We start from the raw sequence: 18,915 nt of genomic DNA on the forward strand, positions 1-18,915 counted from the left end.
GGTGAGAGAGGATGAAGAGGGCTTGGTCATCCACTCTACCAAGTCGTTGGCATGTTGCGGTTCAACATGTCCAGCTGCAGAAAAGGACAAGCATGTCCCATGGCCACGTGCTGATGACAATGCACCGCGTCCACGACCAGCACTGTTGTCTCTAGACACAGAGCCTGCTTGCCCTCTTTTATCGGCTCGCGCCTGTCTGCCTCTCCTTGCTGGCCTTCCAGACATGGTAATGGCCTGAAGGGAGTTGGGTAGTTTATATTGTGCTGGAGGCACACAACACCCACTAACTCCTGCAGATGCCTTTTTTATAGAACAGCAGAGATAAAGGGGTATATACAGATGTATACTGTGCTGTGCTGGAGGCACACACAACTTCCAATAACTCCTGCAGATGGCAATTGGGCTCAAATAGAGAACAGCTATGTAGGTGGATTATAGCGGTATGTACTGGGTACAGAGCACGCAGACAGCACGCACTATCTCCTAACACTACTGACTGCAAGCTCTATTATTAAAGATAGATCACTAGCTATATAGGTGAGGTGAATATAGTGGTGTATACTGCGGTCAGGGCACAGACAATAACCACTACACAAGAGCAAGATAGGAAATCAGCCAAAAACGATTGGTGTGTAACTGTGTTGAAGGTACACAGAACACCCACTGCTTCAGATGCCAACACACTACACGAGGCCACCTCAAAGGCGGCCTTATATAGTGTGGGGTGTGCACTACACAGCCTGAGCTATGATTGGCCACAGGCAGGATGCCTGTGGCCAATCATGGCTCTCCTCGCTGCTGGCGCTGCGATTGGCCAATCATGAGCCAGCAATGCACTGCGCCATCGCAGTGCATTGTGGTCCGCGCGCGCCATACGAATTTTGATGCGAACGGACCAAGAGTTCGGATTTCGCCGAACGCCCGAACAGCCAATGTTCGAGTCGAACGTATGTTCGAGTCGAACGTATGTTCGACTCGAACACGAAGCTCATCCCTAGTTGGTATATGTTCGTGTCTCCCTAGACTGGCAGGAGGTTTTCATGTGAGAACTGAAGGGCCGGTTGGGGGCAAGTGGCTTAAAGCTCTAGTGGAGGTGGTGTTTCCTGAGGGGGGGGAGTAGCTGAGGTCTCAAAGGTGGCTATCCTGAAAAACTCTTGGAAAAGATGTTACCGGTAAGTGTAACTTTGAAAATGTGTTTTTATTTTTAATTTTTTTTATTTATTTTTTTTCTGTATGAATATTCTGGAAATACTAACAGACAGTGATCTTTTACATTTTGCACAGTCTGTGTTTTAAAAAAAAAAAAAAACACAAAAATGTAGACCTAATTACTTGGGTGGATGCAGCGTTGGTCTCCTGATGCCTCCAAGACCAAGAACGGAGCGATCAAATCTTTGATCACTCAGTTATTGGTCTTCAATGAGTCGGTCACTGCGCTCTGCCCCTTCAGCACTCCCTGGAGCACCGAACTGTGGAGGGAGCGAGAGCAGTTAACTCAAGCTCTCAGCTGCTTGGTGAGAGGCCAAGTCAGCTACCAGTCAGGCTTCTGGGTGGATCCCCACAGTAAAGTGATATTAAATAGCATCCCTGATCATCCTCTTCTCGGGTTCGCTGTTAGCGATCCCATCCTCTTCTCGGGTTCCTCTTGGCGATCCTGCCCCCCCCCCCCCCCCCTGCTGAATGCTCTTCTTGCTATGGGGACACTCATGCATGCTCACTCCTGAGCCCTGCTGTGTCTACAAGATGCACAGAAAGAGGCTCTGCCTCTTGTTCCCCCTCACTGCCTGTGATTGACAACAGTGGTAGATGGGAGAGCAGCTGCTCTCGTGCACATTGCTGCATCACGATCAAGCTTAGGTATGTTTTAGGAGAGGCTGGGGGTGGAGCTGCACACTAAAGGTTTTTAGCTTTGTGCTTCTAATGCATGAAGGTAAAAAAAACTTACACCTCTTTTAGAATCGCTGTCAAGTCAAGATCTCTCCAGAGTCTGGACTGGCTAAGTGACATCAGCTGACAGCGTATTTAAACCCACTATTCACTGAATACAGGTCAGTACAGGGGTACAGAATGAAGGTCACTCCTGTGACCCACAAGTAGGGTCAAAAGCACTTTGGCCCTACTCTAAGTGTCCAGACCAGGATAAAGATGATGACTCTGGAGCTGGCATGTTTGAAAGAAGGTAATCCGTGACAATTTCTGCATTTTCCCTGACAGGGTTCCTGGTGATTTATTTTTTATTTTTTTTCCCCCATGCTGATCTGTACCAAAATAAGCTAGCTTCATGTGTAAACCTTTTTTGTTTCTCTTCTCGTAAACTTGTGTATATTTTAGTATTCAAAATATTTTAGTATTCAAAAGCTAATGCAAACTACTTTCATCTTGGTTATAAGGGTGTTTTGTCTTTGTGCTTAGATATCGTGCCGCAGAAAGGCATCAGTTATTCCTGAAAGCAGTTCTAAAGTGCCTCATGAGGGGGGTGGGGGGTTCCTAAGCCTCTAAGCATACGATGGCTCAAGTTGGCTACTGGTTAGGCATACGTAGTCAAGAGGGTGGAGGTTGCAGAAGGTATTTGGGCCCGTTCCACTAGGGCTATGGCAACATTGCAGGCAGAGTGGGCTGGTGCTACACTGCTGCAAATCCTGTAGAGCGGCGATGTGGTCAAGCTTTACCACCTTTGTTAAGCACTACAGGCTGGATTTGTTATCTGCTAAAGACTAGGCCTTCAGGCGTAAAGTTCTTCAAGCTGGTTAAGTGCTTGTTTATCATCTCAAAGGCTGTCCTGAAAGACAAAAGGGGGGAAAATTTAAGTTACTTACCGGTTAGGTCTTTTCCAAAAGTCTTTCAGGACAGCACCGGTACCCACTCAAATAACAGTTCGCCACTGGGACGTGAGAGCATCAGGAAAGTGAAGGTTGGTATTAGGGATGAGCCGAACACCCCCCGGTTTGGTTCGCACCAGAACTTTTGAACGGACCCCGCGTTCGTTACGAACGTTAGAACCCCATTGAAGTCTATGGGACTCGAACGTTCGAAATGGAAAGTGCTAATTTTAACGGCTAATATGCAAGATATTGTCCTAAAAAGGGTTTGGGGACCTGACTCCTGCCTCAGGGGACATGGGTCAATGCAAAATAAAGTTTTAAAAACGGCTGTTTTTGGCGGGAGCACTGATTTTAATGACGATTAAAGTGAAAAAAAGTGAAATATTCCTTTAAATATGGTGCCTGGGGGGTGTCTGTAGTATGCCTGTGAAGTGCCACGTGTTTCCCGTGTTTAATGTCATTTTGTGCAGGGACTGTTCTAAACGGAAATAACACCATTTTAAAACTGCTTGCGGTTTTAATGTTCTATCTGGTTCCTGCAATATGGTTGAAAATCATTCAGAAAAATGGCATGGGTAGCCCTCCCTGCCCATTACCAGCCTATTTGGGTCTTGTACGCATATTAAGGGGAACCCTGTACCCATATTAAAAAAAGAAAATGCGTGTGGCCCCCAGGCCCTATATACTCAGAACAGCAGTATACAGGCGGTGCAAACAAGACAGGGACTGTGTAGGTTTGTTGTGTTAAGTTAAATCTGTTTGTAATTTTCAACTGATACATTTTTAAAGTGTAGCTCCAGTCAAAAAAACTATTTTTAAGCTTTTTGGAAAACATAGGGAAGGGTTATCACCCCTGTATAATTTGTTGTCGTCCATCTTTTTTCATCTCACTTTCTGCTGTCTCCTTGCGTTTGCAAGTAGGAGATGTTTGTAAGTTGGATGTTTGAAAGTAGGGGCTATATGCTCTGCAGAAATGGCGGAACAAGGTGTTGGTTTTGCCACAACATTGTAAGCCCTCAAAGTGACTCTTGGTGGGCGCTGGAGCGCCCTGCTGTGAACGATTATATCAAGAATTGTAATTACATGCCATTGTTGAACAGTGGTAGAAAAATTGACCTTTGGTTGTGGTGCTGGTGCCACAACACTAAGTCCTCACCGTTACTCTGGGTGGGCACAGGAAGGGGCCCTCCTGTGAAATATTATATCAAGAATTGTAATTACATGTCCCTGTTAAACAGGGGCAGAAAAATTGGGCCTTAGGCACTGGTGCCATCACACTGCAACCTCTGCCATATACTCTAGTTTTATTGCAGGAATTAGCCCTGCTGCAAAGCATTGCATCAAAAATTGTACTTAAACGCCCCTGTTAAACAGGGGCAGAAAAATTGGGCTGCTGGCATCACCCAGAACCAAAAATGTTCTTCCAACATATCAGCGGAGGAGGAAGAGGATAGACAATCAACATAACAGGACAGTCACTCAGCATCAGCATAGGCAGTCTTGAAGGGATGTGATATTTCAAAAAAAAAGTATTCGGTTACATCAGCTTCAGGTGCTTGGTAGCTGTGGGTGATCCAAGACTGATTCATCTTGATGAAGGTCAGTCGATCAACTGATTCGGTGGACAGGCGCACCCTGTGATCGGTAACAAAGCCACCAGCAGCACTGAAGGTGCGTTCCGAAAGAACGCTGGATGCAGGACAGGCCAGTAGCTCAATTGCATACTGTGCAAGCTCTGGCCAGTGATCCATCCTCAAGACCCAGTAAGCCAGAGGATTTTCGGTGGGAAAGGTGTCGAAGTCTGACCTTGCCCCTAGGTATTCCTGTACCATGTAAATTAGACGCTGGCGATGGGTGCTGGAACCAATCATACCTTGGGGCTGCGGACTAAAAAATTGTCTGAAAGCATCAGTCAGACGGCCACCTTCTCCACCGCTCCTTCTGACTGATGCCTCAGCAACACGTTGTCCAGGACCAGGAGTTTGTGACCTCCCAGTCTCTGGGAACGCGTTGCACAGAGCTTTCTGCAAGGCCTCCCGGAGATGTCTCATCCTCTGCTCCCTCTGCGATGGCAAGATAAGGTCGGCAACCTTACCCTTGTACCGTGGATCAAGGAGAGTGGCCAGCCAGTAATGGTCCCTCTCCTTGATCCGAAGAATACGAGGATCCTTCCGCAGGCTTTGCAGGATCAGGGAGGCCATGCAGCGTAGGTTAGCTGAGGCATTCGGTCCGGAGTCCTCTGGGTCACTAAGGACAACATGATCCGCAGCTACCTCCTCCCAGCCACGTACAAGTCCACGTGTTTCTTGGGACTGTAAATCATCCCTATAAGACTGCTGCTGCTGATGCTGAGTGCCAGCCTCCACCTCCATGCTGACACAATCATCCTCCTCCTCCTCTTCCTCCTCATCACCCTCTTCCTGTGTGATGGGTGGCACAGCAGGAACACTGTCTGGATAAAGGGGGCCTTGAGAGGCAAGGAAGTCCTCCTCTTCCTACCTCTGTTCTGCCTCAAGTGCCCTGTCCATTATTCCACGCAGCGTATGCTCCAAGAGGTGGACAAGAGGTACAGTGTCACTGATGCATGCACTGTCACTGCTCACCATCCTTGTGGCCTCCTCAAACGGTGACAGGACAGTGCATGCATCCCTGATCATGCCCCACTGGCGTGGTGAGAAAAAACCAAGCTCCCCTGACCCTGTCCTGGTGCCGTAGTCGCACAGGTACTCATTGATGGCCCTCTTTTGCGTGTGCAGCCGCTGCAGCATGGCCAATGTTGAGTTCCATCTGGTGGGCATGTGACATATAAGGCGGTTCTTGGGCAGGTTCAACTCCTTTTGGAGCTCAGCCAGCCGAGCACAGGCATTAAATGATCGGCGGAAATGCACACAGACTTTCCTGGCCTGCTTCAGGACATCATGTAAGCCGGGGTACCTGCCCAAGAACCGCTGCACCACCAGGTTAAGGACGTGAGCTACACAGGGCACATGGGTCAGTTGTCCCTGTCGGAGGGCGGAGAGGAGGTTGGTGCCATTGTCGCAAACCACCATTCCTGGCTTAAGCTGGCGTGGCGTCAACCACCTCTCGGCCTGCCCCTGCAGAGCTGACAAAACATCCGCCCCAGTGTGGCTCCTGTCCCCCAAACAAACCAGCGCAAGCACGGCATGGCATCGTTTTGCCTGCGTACTTGCATAGCCCCTGCAACGCCTACGGAGAACCGCTGGTTCTGGGGACAGAGCACTGGAAGAGGCCATGGAGGAAGAAGAAGAGGAGGGGGTGGAGGAGAGAGGTGTGTCACAACCAATAGTAGCATTTTGGAGGCGTGGTGGCGGAACAACCTCCAACACTACTGCACCTTGTCCTGCATCCTTCCCAGCAGCCAGAAGAGTGACCCAATGGGCTGTGAAAGACGGGTAACGTCCCTGTCCATGCCTGCTGGACCATGAGTCAGCGGTAATATGCACCTTACCGCTGACCGCCCTGTCCAGCGAGGCAAGGACATTGCCTTCCACATGCCGGTAGAGAGCCGGAATCGCCTTCCGTGAGAAAAAGTGGCGTTTGGGGACCTGCCACTGAGGAACCGCACATTGTACAAACTCACGGAAGGGGGCTGAGTCTACCAACTGAAAAGGCAGCAGTTGAAGTGCTAGCAATTTAGCCAAGCTAGCATTCAACCGCTGGGCATGTGGATGGCTGGGAGTAAACTTCTTCCGCCGGTCCAGCAGCTGGGGCAGGGACATTTGCCTGCTATAATCGGATGTGGATGTACCACTAGCGGAGTTCCCGGAAGCACTTGGCTGTGACACACCTAATGCTACACCTTCATTCCTCTCAGAGCAGGTTTCAGAGAGGACTGAAGGTCTAGTGGGGTTGGAGATGCCAGCTGATGAGGAGCAAGGAGAGGTCCGCTTTGTTCTTTGGTGTGGGTCTTTGAGGTACGCTTGCCAACGAGCTGCATGGCAGGTCAACATATGTCTGGTCAAGCATGTGGTGCCCAAGCGGCTGATGTTTTGGCCACGTGAGATACGCTTGAGACATATGTTGCAAATAGCAGCGGTGCGATCTGATGCACTCGTCTCAAAAAAGGCCCACACCAAAGAACTTTTAGAATAACGCGCAGAGGAAGCGCTCTGCACAGGCGGAGCTCTGCGGTGTGATTCAGTCGGTGTGCTGCCCCTAAGCTGGCCCCCGGAGGGCATCCTGCCTCGTTGGACATGTGCCTCCTCCTCCTCCTCCTCCTCCTCCTCCTCCTCCCTCCTTCCAGGCACCCACGTGGAGTCAGTGCCCTCATCATCCCATCCCTCTTCATCGCTGTAGCAAACCTGGCAGTATGCTGCAGCTTGTGGAACATGACTGCCAGATTGCTGTCCTTCTTGAGCATCCCCTCTCTCTGCGCTCATGCTACTGCCTTCCTCTAGCTGAGTGTCATCATCAGAGCCCACCAAACACTGGGCATCCTCCTGGAGCATGTACCCAACACTGTGCTCAAAGAGTTCAGGAGACTCCTCAGGAGGACGTGGTGGGTCTAGGGAAGGAGTCACTGATGATGACATTGAGACGAGGGAAGACGATGCGTTGGCAGCTGCTTTGCTACTACCCTGAGACTGGGTGAGAGAGGATGAAGAGGGCTTGGTCATCCACTCTACCAAGTCGTTGGCATGTTGCGGTTCAACATGTCCAGCTGCAGAAAAGGACAAGCATGTCCCATGGCCACGTGCTGATGACAATGCACCGCGTCCACGACCAGCACTGTTGTCTCTAGACACAGAGCCTGCTTGCCCTCTTTTATCGGCTCGCGCCTGTCTGCCTCTCCTTGCTGGCCTTCCAGACATGGTAATGGCCTGAAGGGAGTTGGGTAGTTTATATTGTGCTGGAGGCACACAACACCCACTAACTCCTGCAGATGCCTTTTTTATAGAACAGCAGAGATAAAGGGGTATATACAGATGTATACTGTGCTGTGCTGGAGGCACACACAACTTCCAATAACTCCTGCAGATGGCAATTGGGCTCAAATAGAGAACAGCTATGTAGGTGGATTATAGCGGTATGTACTGGGTACAGAGCACGCAGACAGCACGCACTATCTCCTAACACTACTGACTGCAAGCTCTATTATTAAAGATAGATCACTAGCTATATAGGTGAGGTGAATATAGTGGTGTATACTGCGGTCAGGGCACAGACAATAACCACTACACAAGAGCAAGATAGGAAATCAGCCAAAAACGATTGGTGTGTAACTGTGTTGAAGGTACACAGAACACCCACTGCTTCAGATGCCAACACACTACACGAGGCCACCTCAAAGGCGGCCTTATATAGTGTGGGGTGTGCACTACACAGCCTGAGCTATGATTGGCCACAGGCAGGATGCCTGTGGCCAATCATGGCTCTCCTCGCTGCTGGCGCTGCGATTGGCCAATCATGAGCCAGCAATGCACTGCGCCATCGCAGTGCATTGTGGTCCGCGCGCGCCATACGAATTTTGATGCGAACGGACCAAGAGTTCGGATTTCGCCGAACGCCCGAACAGCCAATGTTCGAGTCGAACGTATGTTCGAGTCGAACGTATGTTCGACTCGAACACGAAGCTCATCCCTAGTTGGTATATGTTCGTGTCTCCCTAGACTGGCAGGAGGTTTTCATGTGAGAACTGAAGGGCCGGTTGGGGGCAAGTGGCTTAAAGCTCTAGTGGAGGTGGTGTTTCCTGAGGGGGGGGAGTAGCTGAGGTCTCAAAGGTGGCTATCCTGAAAAACTCTTGGAAAAGATGTTACCGGTAAGTGTAACTTTGAAAATGTGTTTTTATTTTTAATTTTTTTTATTTATTTTTTTTCTGTATGAATATTCTGGAAATACTAACAGACAGTGATCTTTTACATTTTGCACAGTCTGTGTTTTAAAAAAAAAAAAAACACAAAAATGTAGACCTAATTACTTGGGTGGATGCAGCGTTGGTCTCCTGATGCCTCCAAGACCAAGAACGGAGCGATCAAATCTTTGATCACTCAGTTATTGGTCTTCAATGAGTCGGTCACTGCGCTCTGCCCCTTCAGCACTCCCTGGAGCACCGAACTGTGGAGGGAGCGAGAGCAGTTAACTCAAGCTCTCAGCTGCTTGGTGAGAGGCCAAGTCAGCTACCAGTCAGGCTTCTGGGTGGATCCCCACAGTAAAGTGATATTAAATGGCATCCCTGATCATCCTCTTCTCGGGTTCGCTGTTAGCGATCCCATCCTCTTCTCGGGTTCCTCTTGGTGATCCTGCCCCCCCCCCCCCCCCCCCCCCCCTGCTGAATGCTCTTCTTGCTATGGGGACACTCATGCATGCTCACTCCTGAGCCCTGCTGTGTCTACAAGATGCACAGAAAGAGGCTCTGCCTCTTGTTCCCCCTCACTGCCTGTGATTGACAACAGTGGTAGATGGGAGAGCAGCTGCTCTCGTGCACATTGCTGCATCACGATCAAGCTTAGGTATGTTTTAGGAGAGGCTGGGGGTGGAGCTGCACACTAAAGGTTTTTAGCTTTGTGCTTCTAATGCATGAAGGTAAAAAAAACTTACACCTCTTTTAGAATCGCTGTCAAGTCAAGATCTCTCCAGAGTCTGGACTGGCTAAGTGACATCAGCTGACAGCGTATTTAAACCCACTATTCACTGAATACAGGTCAGTACAGGGGTACAGAATGAAGGTCACTCCTGTGACCCACAAGTAGGGTCAAAAGCACTTTGGCCCTACTCTAAGTGTCCAGACCAGGATAAAGATGATGACTCTGGAGCTGGCATGTTTGAAAGAAGGTAATCCGTGACAATTTCTGCATTTTCCCTGACAGGGTTCCTGGTGATTTATTTTTTATTTTTTTTCCCCCATGCTGATCTGTACCAAAATAAGCTAGCTTCATGTGTAAACCTTTTTTGTTTCTCTTCTCGTAAACTTGTGTATATTTTAGTATTCAAAATATTTTAGTATTCAAAAGCTAATGCAAACTACTTTCATCTTGGTTATAAGGGTGTTTTGTCTTTGTGCTTAGATATCGTGCCGCAGAAAGGCATCAGTTATTCCTGAAAGCAGTTCTAAAGTGCCTCATGAAACAAGGCAGCGATATGTTAACTCTTTTGTGGAAGAGTTTTTGAAAGAGTCTGCATCCGTCCAGGAAGCCTTTGATAAGGTATTCAGCTGTCATCTACACAAACATTCAGCTTTTATAAATACAAGCCCAAAATGTACTTTTCTTTTCCTGAAAAAGTAGATGAGTAGATTAAAGCGCTTTTCTGTTCTGTAAATATAAATTGTCTAGGTTATTTTTTAGGGGCATATATTAGTTTATATCCACTTAATGGTCAGTCATTTTAGTGAAGTGTGCAGACTGGTGGCAGTTGGCCCTAGATTTTTGTTTTGGATAATCCAACAGTACAATCTTCAATGCAGGAGATGCATTGTGTTTAGTATCTCCTGTTGTATTTTAATCTTTTAATAATTAAATTCTACAGGGATCCTTGGAACACCCATATAATTGTATCAGCGGTACTGCAGATCCTGGAGCTCAAGTGGTTGTAAACCCCTAACCTAAACAAAGCATATCTTCAGCCTCAGCTGTGCATGTTTCTCCATAAGACTGTAAGGGGGGGGGGGGGGGAATGTCCATTTCCTCCCCTCAGGTCTCAAATTACACTCTGCTTCCTGCTCTATGTTGTGTAGTGTGACATTAGATCCCTGCCTTCTGGAGCTGATAAATGCTAGGTAAATTCTTTGAATGTCTGCAGAGAAGAAAGCTACAGATAAAAGGGTACAACTTATGTTGGGAGATGTGTTTTTTCATCTGTGTATCACCAGGGGCTAATCTCCTCCTCCTCCTCCTCCTCCTCCTCCTCCTCCTCCTCCTCCTCCTCCCCAGGGTATATGTAAGGGTTTACAAAATACTGATCTCTCCTCACATGAAATTCCTGAGGCCATATGCATGTTTATGCATTACTGCAACGTAAACTAAAATTTGCAGGGTAAAGCACTGTATGCAATTGTCGTCATTCATTTTTGAATGCACCCCAACTCACGCTGAGGGTCGGTTCACACCACAGAAACGCAATCCAGATGCGCTTCTCTATGCGCACTTTTGATGCCTTCTGATGCATTTTTAATTTGTTTTTAACATGTTTCTTCTTTTGGTATAATGTATTTGTATGCTTTTAGATGCATTCTGGTGCTTTTTGATGCCTTTTTCCACGTTTCAGTACCGTTCTGTACAGAAAAAAATGCAGCCTGTATTATTTTTCTTTCTGTACTGAAACTGACTGCACTGATGTGAACTAGGCCATTGGAACCCATACACTGTCTGTAGCACCCTCTACCTAAAGGCTAGTAGTATTTTATCTAACTGGCTATTTTGATTTTGGGACTGGGAATGTCTAGTGTAGGGGGGGGGGGTGTGACCACCTGTACTCTGGCTCAGATGTATTCTCTGCTTAGATTCTGGAAGAGGTTGGACCTGAGACCTGAGTGGCAGGCAGCTTATGTGAGGAGCCTTGACCAATTATCTTTTGGCATTGGCTGGGGGCAGGCTTCTCATATAAGCTGAGGTCACATGCTTCCAGGGAGGAGTTCAGTGGCGCAGAAAGACAGAATGGTGTACTGAGGTGCGGTTCCGCGCGTCCCCACGTGGGGATGCGGCGAACATGGAGGAGGGATGGAGGAACCCCTGGCAAGGAGCTAAGGATCTTAAGCTCTCAGGAGGCATTGGGATGCTGTGACCGAAAAACACAGGGTCTGGATGTAAAGAAGGTCAGTGCAACCAGAAAGCAAGGAGAAGCTGGTCAGAGCCGTGTAGAATGCTGTGGCTGGGGAACACAGCATTGTCAGTGACTGGCTGGGAGCACTGGTCCACTCACTGCCGTGTGTCAGGTCATCGTGCGGAGATACCAAGACATCTCCAGTCTTGTTAGCACATTGGTAGTGCCTTCCAAAGACTGTGTGGCTGTCTGATTCGCTGGGCCATCTGGGGAAGCAGTGTGTCCTTCTGGCTCTTTGATTCGCATGGAAAATCCCATCATGGTTAACAGGGATGAATTATTCAGAGTGATTCTTCTTTGTTTAAACGGAAGTTAAGAAATGGTATCAAAACAAAAAAGGACACTATTCAGAGAAAAGGGCAACACTGCACACCTCAGAGAATTGTCAGAGGGAATCTCCCCCATATGGGGTTTTCTAGGTAGCAAATGAGTAAAAAAAAGTTCTACAAAAGAATTAAGAATGAACTTCAATTTTATTAAACAAAATATTAAAAGATTTTAAATGGTAAATATTAGAAAATTATTGGTTAAAATAAGAGCTGTGGTACAGGAGATGTAAACACCACTACAGCACTAGCCTGTCAGATGTAGTCCTTTTTTTCTGGACACATTTATTTCCCTTTTTTTTTAATTTTATTTTTTTTATTACGAAGTTTTAGACATTCATGTCTATTACACTGATATCACCTGCATCAGTCCCCTAACTGGAATAGGTATTATCTGTTGCTTAACCACAGGTGCACTTCTTGCCCTCAGCTACCCACACGGGATTCTGGGAACCTAATGCTGTGACTCCTCATAAGCCACGCCGGGACGGTTTGCTGGGGGCCTTTGGTGGGATCTGATGAGGGGTTCTATCCAGACGATATAGGTCCAGGAGACATCGTGTAACGCGGTGAAAGTGGTAATTATAAAGACGAGATATATTTACTGTGATCAGATTTTACTATATTATATTTTGTGGCTCTTTAGTATGCATTTCAATTTATGCTATCGCTTTTACAGCGTACAAATCCTCTGAAGACTTGGCGGGGTTGAAACGCGTCAGTATTACCATCATTGTAGCCCTCGACTATTGTATACTATCACATGTTGTAAATGCTCCCACTTGCGCTGGTGCTGTAGTGTTTATATCTCTACCACAGCGCTTATTTTAACCAATAATATTTTCTAATATTTACCATTTAAAATCTCTTGATATTTTGTTTAATAAAATTGAAGTTTATTCTTAATTCTTTTGTAGAACTTTTTTTTACTCATTTGCTGCCTAGAAAACCCCATATGGGGGAGCTTCCCTCTTTGAGAAATAGAAAGTCTTCAAGTAAGGAATTGTACAAGGAAAGTAGAAGTAATACTCTGCAGAAGAGTTGTTCAAAAGGAAGAGATTGAGGTACAAGCAGTGTATTCAATGGCCATGGCCTTGCAAAGACTGAATAACTACGTAAAACGTGCAATGTGTTTAATACTATGGGCATCTCATGTCACCCTCTTTCCAAGTTCAAGTAACCTCCCACAATAAAAGCAACAAAACTGTGAAATTGTTTGTTTGAGTTAATTGACTGTGAGGAGGCTGGCAGCAGGGTGATGGGCGGATTGCTAAGTAACCAAATCGGCAGTCCTTACGAAGGTACCGCTACATGTCCATGCGTTTTTGATGCAGAAAAAAACCCTCTGTACTGCATCTGGTGTGAACTGGCCCTTAAGTAAAGAAACACAAATTATATGTACTAACTATAATATAAAAAAGATAGATATCATCCTTTTTATTTATTTTTTATGTTGAGGATTTGTTTTAAGATAATATATTGCCTAATGTTCACATTATTTTATACAAAAATCTATACAGTACAGCACTTGTATATGTTTGAAAGGGGCAGCGCCACCTTTTTTGTGTTGTGTTTTATTTCTTTATTTTAAACACTATAGTGTAATCGCGCTATTAAAGGGTCAGCAGCCTTATATTAAACTCGCAAAATGAGCACTAGGGGCAGTTGGCACCTTCACATTTTGTCTTTTAAAGACTTTTTCCATAACTGGTGGCAGCAAGAGGCACACTTGACTCTCATGTTAATTTTGTCAGATTATTATATTTTTCCAGACATTGTACGTTCGTATCAACAGGCTTTTGTTGAGGGAAACAAAACATTCCCCTCTGGGTGATCATTGCAATGATTTTAACCACTTGCCAACCGCCTCAAGACGATATAGGTCGACAGAATGGCACGGGCAGGCAAAGTAACATACTGGTACTTTACTTGCCTCCCGAGGCGGTCCGGAGCGATCCACCCCCTTGTGATCGCTCCAGGTGAATGAGAAACTTCCCCTGCTTCTTTAATGTAAATGGAAGCAGCGGAAATGATGTAATCTCTCCTTGTGGAGCCTTTTCGTTCCGGCTCCCGAAGAGAGAAGACCTCCATGCGAGTTGCACCAACACTACACTTGCAGTAGAACACGCAGGCACACTTTTCACCACCCCCGATCACCCCCTGTCAGCGACACCAATAGCAGTTTTTTTTACTGATTACTGCATTGGTGCATTGTGACTGTTCTAAGTTGTAGGACAGGGTTAGCCCCCTTTAGGTCTAGGGTACCCCCCATAAAGGTTTAACCCAGTCATCACCCTCTGTCGCCAGTGTCACTAAGTGATAGTTTTTCTGATCGCTGTATTGGTGTCACAAGTGACGCTAGTTAGGCAGTTAAGTATTTATTTAGGTTTGCCGTCAGATTTTTATAGCGTCAGGTACCCCCATGTACTACCTAATAAAGGTTTTAAACCCCCCCCCCCCCCCCCAAATGACACCCCAAGCTATTTGCTGAGAGGTATGGTGAGTATTTTGCAGAACTCACTTTTTGTCACAGTTTTGAAAATGTAAGTAAGAAAATAAAATATTTATTTTCTTACATCAGGGGACACAGAGCCATAGTACTTACTATGTGGATTACAGGGCCACTGATGGGTGATGGACACTGGGCACGCCCTAAGGCAAGAAGTATACTCCCTATATAACCCCCCCCACTACTGGGAGTCCTCCGTTTTTTTTCGCCAGTGTCTAAGCTGTTGGTCACGAGTAAATATGTGCTGTGCTGAGCTCCACTGGAAGCTTCCCTGCTGGAGCTAGCCATGCTGACCAGATCCGTTATGATGTCCTTTCATAGGCTAAATGGATGGTACCCAGGCCTCGTGTCCGAAGAAACAAGGTTTTGCTTGCAAACGCTTCTTTTTAGAGAGCTGGACCCTGGGATCCAGTACTTGATAGTAAGGCCATACATTTTTTACTGGCAGGATGCTGTTGCAGGTCCAGGATTGTGGGTAATCTGAGGTTCACCTGTTCCTGAAGGTTTCCTAAAGGTCTCGGAGCCCACAGTTAAGGGTGAAGATTGGGTTTTTATCTCGGATAACCCTGCTGCGAGGAAAAGGTAAGGGAGATTTTCTCAGGAATTTCTCCTATGTATAATGCTATCATGTGTCACCACTGGGGGCTGTCTTGAGCACTCACCGACCTGATGCTGGAAATGGTGCAAAAGCCTTTCAGTTCTCTTCTCCTCCGGCCACAACAGATCCTTCGGTAAGAAAGGGGGGTCTGGTTCTCCTCCTGTGCCCCCAATATTGGTACTTTTTCCCTTCAGGGAATTGATATAAAAGCAGTTTCCTTTTTGAAAAAAAAAGAACAAACGCACAGCCGCTCAGCGGAAGATTTACCCCACGTCATGTTTGTTTTTACAGGACACCTGAGCCACCGCTTGCGTGGGAGAACTCTTTCCTAGGAAAGGAGGGGGGGCGTAATTGGCACGGGGGGTCGTGGCTAATGGCGTCAGAGGCCGGCCACACATGGAGGAAGTGTTAAAGCGCTGTGTATGTGTAGCTGCTGCTGGCTGTGGAGGGACACAGGAGGATGGCTTGGTCAGGTTAGTGACGCAGGCATTTCCCTTTGACACATACTTTACCAAGCGAGGATTAATAGCAGTTAATGGCGCTGGACTATAGCCTAGCAGTGTACATTCTTTTGCTGGTAGTGCCTCTGCCTGTGCTTCAGACTGAGTGGTAATGGGACCTGGAACTCCTTGAAGTGTTCTAAAGGGGTCAATGGTTTTCACTATAAACTAAATCCATTTCCAAAAGAATGTCATCCTCCTCTGAGAGGGATGTGGCTGGTCAGATTGAGCAGTCAGGGGAAACTGTTGCTGCATAAACACTTCAGTCCCTGTATATGTCATACAAGAGGTTTTTCTTCTACCATTTGTAATTTGGAAAGAAGATTGATGCTATGATCTCTCCATAGTGGGGCTAAACATAGCAGATTCCCATCTAGTGCTCTGGACCCTCTTATTGAGGTGCAGGAGGCTGGGGGATCAGGTAGATCTTCCCAAATATTTGGAAGATACTTAATTATCCTCTTCGGAGGATCCTAATATGGAGGGAGTAGCATCACAAGATAGGTTGCTTGTGTACTCCCTTGCTCAACCTTTTTGCTGCCTGCAGCGCAGGCTCTTTACGAACCTACCTCTGGGTTAATTAGAACCTCCCCCATCTGGGGATTTTTTTTCCTATACATACATGGCTAAAGCTTATGTATTCTGAATGGGAACATCCGGATAAACAAAATATTATCCTCCCAAAAAATTCTCCATGCTACAATCGCCTCAGTGAGCAAGAATCTCACAAGTCCGGTGGATAATGCACTGATGTTAAAGGGTCCAACCGATAAAAAGTTGGAACTTCTTTCTAAAAACAATATGTCTTTAGCAAATTCAGTAGCGCAGCCAGTTCTTGCTGCAATTGGTGTATCTCAGTTCATTAAGGAACAGTTTGTGCAGATACTTAAAATTCTGCCTGAACAGCAGGCCCAGCAATGAACTGGTGTATCAGACGCACTGTTTCACTGTAGATGCTATGAAAGATTCTATCATTTAAGCCTCATGGCTTATGCTTGGACTAGTGCATTCTCGCAAAGTTAATTGGTCAGCCGAAGCGCCGTGTAAAAAGCTTAGCCAGTTTTCCCTTTCATGGCGAACTATTTAGAGATTATCTGGATAAGTACATCTAAAGGATCTCTAATGGGAAAAGCTCTTTTACGTAAAGAAGTTCAAATATTTCTCCTTCTTTAAGGCAGTTTTCTAGGCAGTCTCGACAGCCTCAGCCTGTCAAATTCAAGGTGAAGTCCCCATGGGCAGCACCAGGGTCAGAAGAGATCTTGGGGGCAGAAAGCCCACAAAGCAGGATGCTAAAGCCTCATGAAGGGGTACCCCGCTCCCTCGGATGGAGGGGAAGGCTCCAGCAATTCTCAAGATCTGGCAGGAACAATGTCAAGACAGATGGGTTGCTTCTGCAGTTTTTCTCTAGGTTACAACTAGAGTTCTGAGAGTTTCCGTCCTTTTTCTAAGGGAAAATGTTCCCAAGGATCCAGAGAAAAAGGTCTTTCTGGCTCTGGATTATCTGTTATCCCAGTCGGTGATATCAGAGGTTGCCTTAGTGGAACAGGGCAGTTTTGATTCAAACCTTTTCACGATTCCAAAACCAAACATTGAGGTAAGACCCATTCTAGATCTCAAAGGTCGGAATCTGCACTTATACATTCGATTCTTTCGCATGGAGTCAATCCAATCAATTATGTCCATCCTGCAAGGAGGGGAGTTTTTTACTTCAGTCGATATCAAAGATGCATATCTCCATGTGCCAATATTTCCCACTCGCCAGAAACTTCTGCGCTTTGAAAATCATAATTTTCAGTTGTGCCTGTCATTCGGTTTAGCCACAGCACCACGGGTGTTCTCAAATATTCTGGTACCTCCTTTAAGCCAGATTAAGGGCTCAAGGCATAACGGTCCTAGCCTATTTACACTATCTACAGAGTCTGATCACCGCTGTAAACTACCTGGAATCTCTGGGTTGGATACTCAACCTAGAAAAATCCGCCTTAAAACCATCAAGGAGATTACAGTACTTGGGGCTGGTTTATAAATACCGTACAGAAGAAGGTATTCTTACCCCAGACAAGAATCCGTTCCATTATAGGACTAATTAAACTTGTCAAAACAAAGAAAAATCCTTCCATTCAGCTGTGCATGAGATAGTTTATGGGGGAATGGTGGCCTCCTTCGAGGCCATCCCTTACTCGCAGTTTTCACTCAAGACTGCTTCAAAACACCATCCTGTCAGTCTGGAATAAAAATTCAGGCCTTTTATTTTTTTTTTCCCAAATACGCTTGGCTCCCGACTTAAGTCAGAGCTTAAACTGGTGGTTGTTATCCAGCAAAATGGAAAATCTTTTCTTTTTGTATTCTGGAAAGTGTTAACAGATGCCAGCCTTCTAGGCTGGGGAGCAGCCCGGGAAGAAGATTCTGTCCAGGGGAGATGGTCCAGGTCGGACTACGGGTCTGTCCTGCCAGGATTCAGTCTGACAAGGCCATGGCTGTGGCTTGCGTCAATCACCAGGGGGGGCACGAGAAGTGGTGCAGCCCAAAAAAAGGTGAATGTTCTAGCTTGGGCAGAACACAACATTCCTTGCCTATCAGCAACTTTCATTCCAGGAATAGAGAGTTGGCAGACAGACTACTTGAGTCGCCAACAATTTCCGGGAGAATGGTCTCTTCACCCCAACATCTTCCTAGTGGCATGTCAGAGATGGGGTGTTCGGACATGCACCCATTTGCGTCCAGATTCTACAACAAAGTCGACAACTTTGTGTCAGGAACAAAGGATCCGCTAACAGGCGGAACAGACGCATTAATCCTCCCATGAGATGTTTTTTTACTGATCTATGCATTTCCTCCACTTCCTCCACTTCCACTTCCTCCACCTATTCTGAAAGCTGAACCATATCTCATCGCTCACTGAAGTCCCAGTCTCCTCTAGCCCTACGCCCTATCAGGTAATACCTTTCTCATTTTTTTGACGTTCCTGCACTACATATGCCTATCACCATTGTCACAATCAATGCGAAGGGACTAAATCACCCTGCGAAGAGAAGATCCTTGTGGGCACTGGCCAAGCATACCAAATGTGAAATTCTATGCGCACAGGAAACACATTTCCAAGAGAGTAATCCCCCTACATGCACCAATAGAGACTTCAGCACTGTCTTCACAGCTAATGCAAGGGAAAAAAAAGGGGTGCTTATTGCTTTTAAAAATTCTTTAGCGTTTCAACTGGTTCAGCGCACCAAGGACCCTGAAGGCCGTTACATTATTCTATCCTGTATCCTCAATGGGGCTCCTTATACTTTTGTTAATGTCTATGCGCCCAATACTCATCAAGCTCGTTTCTTACGCAAATTACATAAAAAAGTAGAAACAGAAAAACAAGGCACTACAATAT

At 46.4% G+C, this 18,915-nt stretch overlaps 1 protein-coding gene across 1 annotated transcript in view; it reads left to right on the top strand.

The window, feature by feature from the left end:
* LOC143974084 (RNA exonuclease 1 homolog) overlaps positions 1–18,915 on the top strand; it is a 145,223-nt gene that overhangs the window by 50,020 nt on the left and 76,288 nt on the right. Inside the window, exon 6 of the mRNA XM_077475143.1 lies at positions 9,848–9,985. Coding sequence (XP_077331269.1) covers positions 9,848–9,985 — 138 coding nt within the window. The remainder of the gene's footprint in view (positions 1–9,847; positions 9,986–18,915) is intronic.

Source organism: Lithobates pipiens, unplaced genomic scaffold, assembly GCF_037356315.1.
Source record: "Lithobates pipiens isolate NorthernLeopardFrog02 unplaced genomic scaffold, aLitPip1_a1.2 Scaffold_13, whole genome shotgun sequence".
NCBI lineage: Eukaryota > Metazoa > Chordata > Amphibia > Anura > Ranidae > Lithobates > Lithobates pipiens.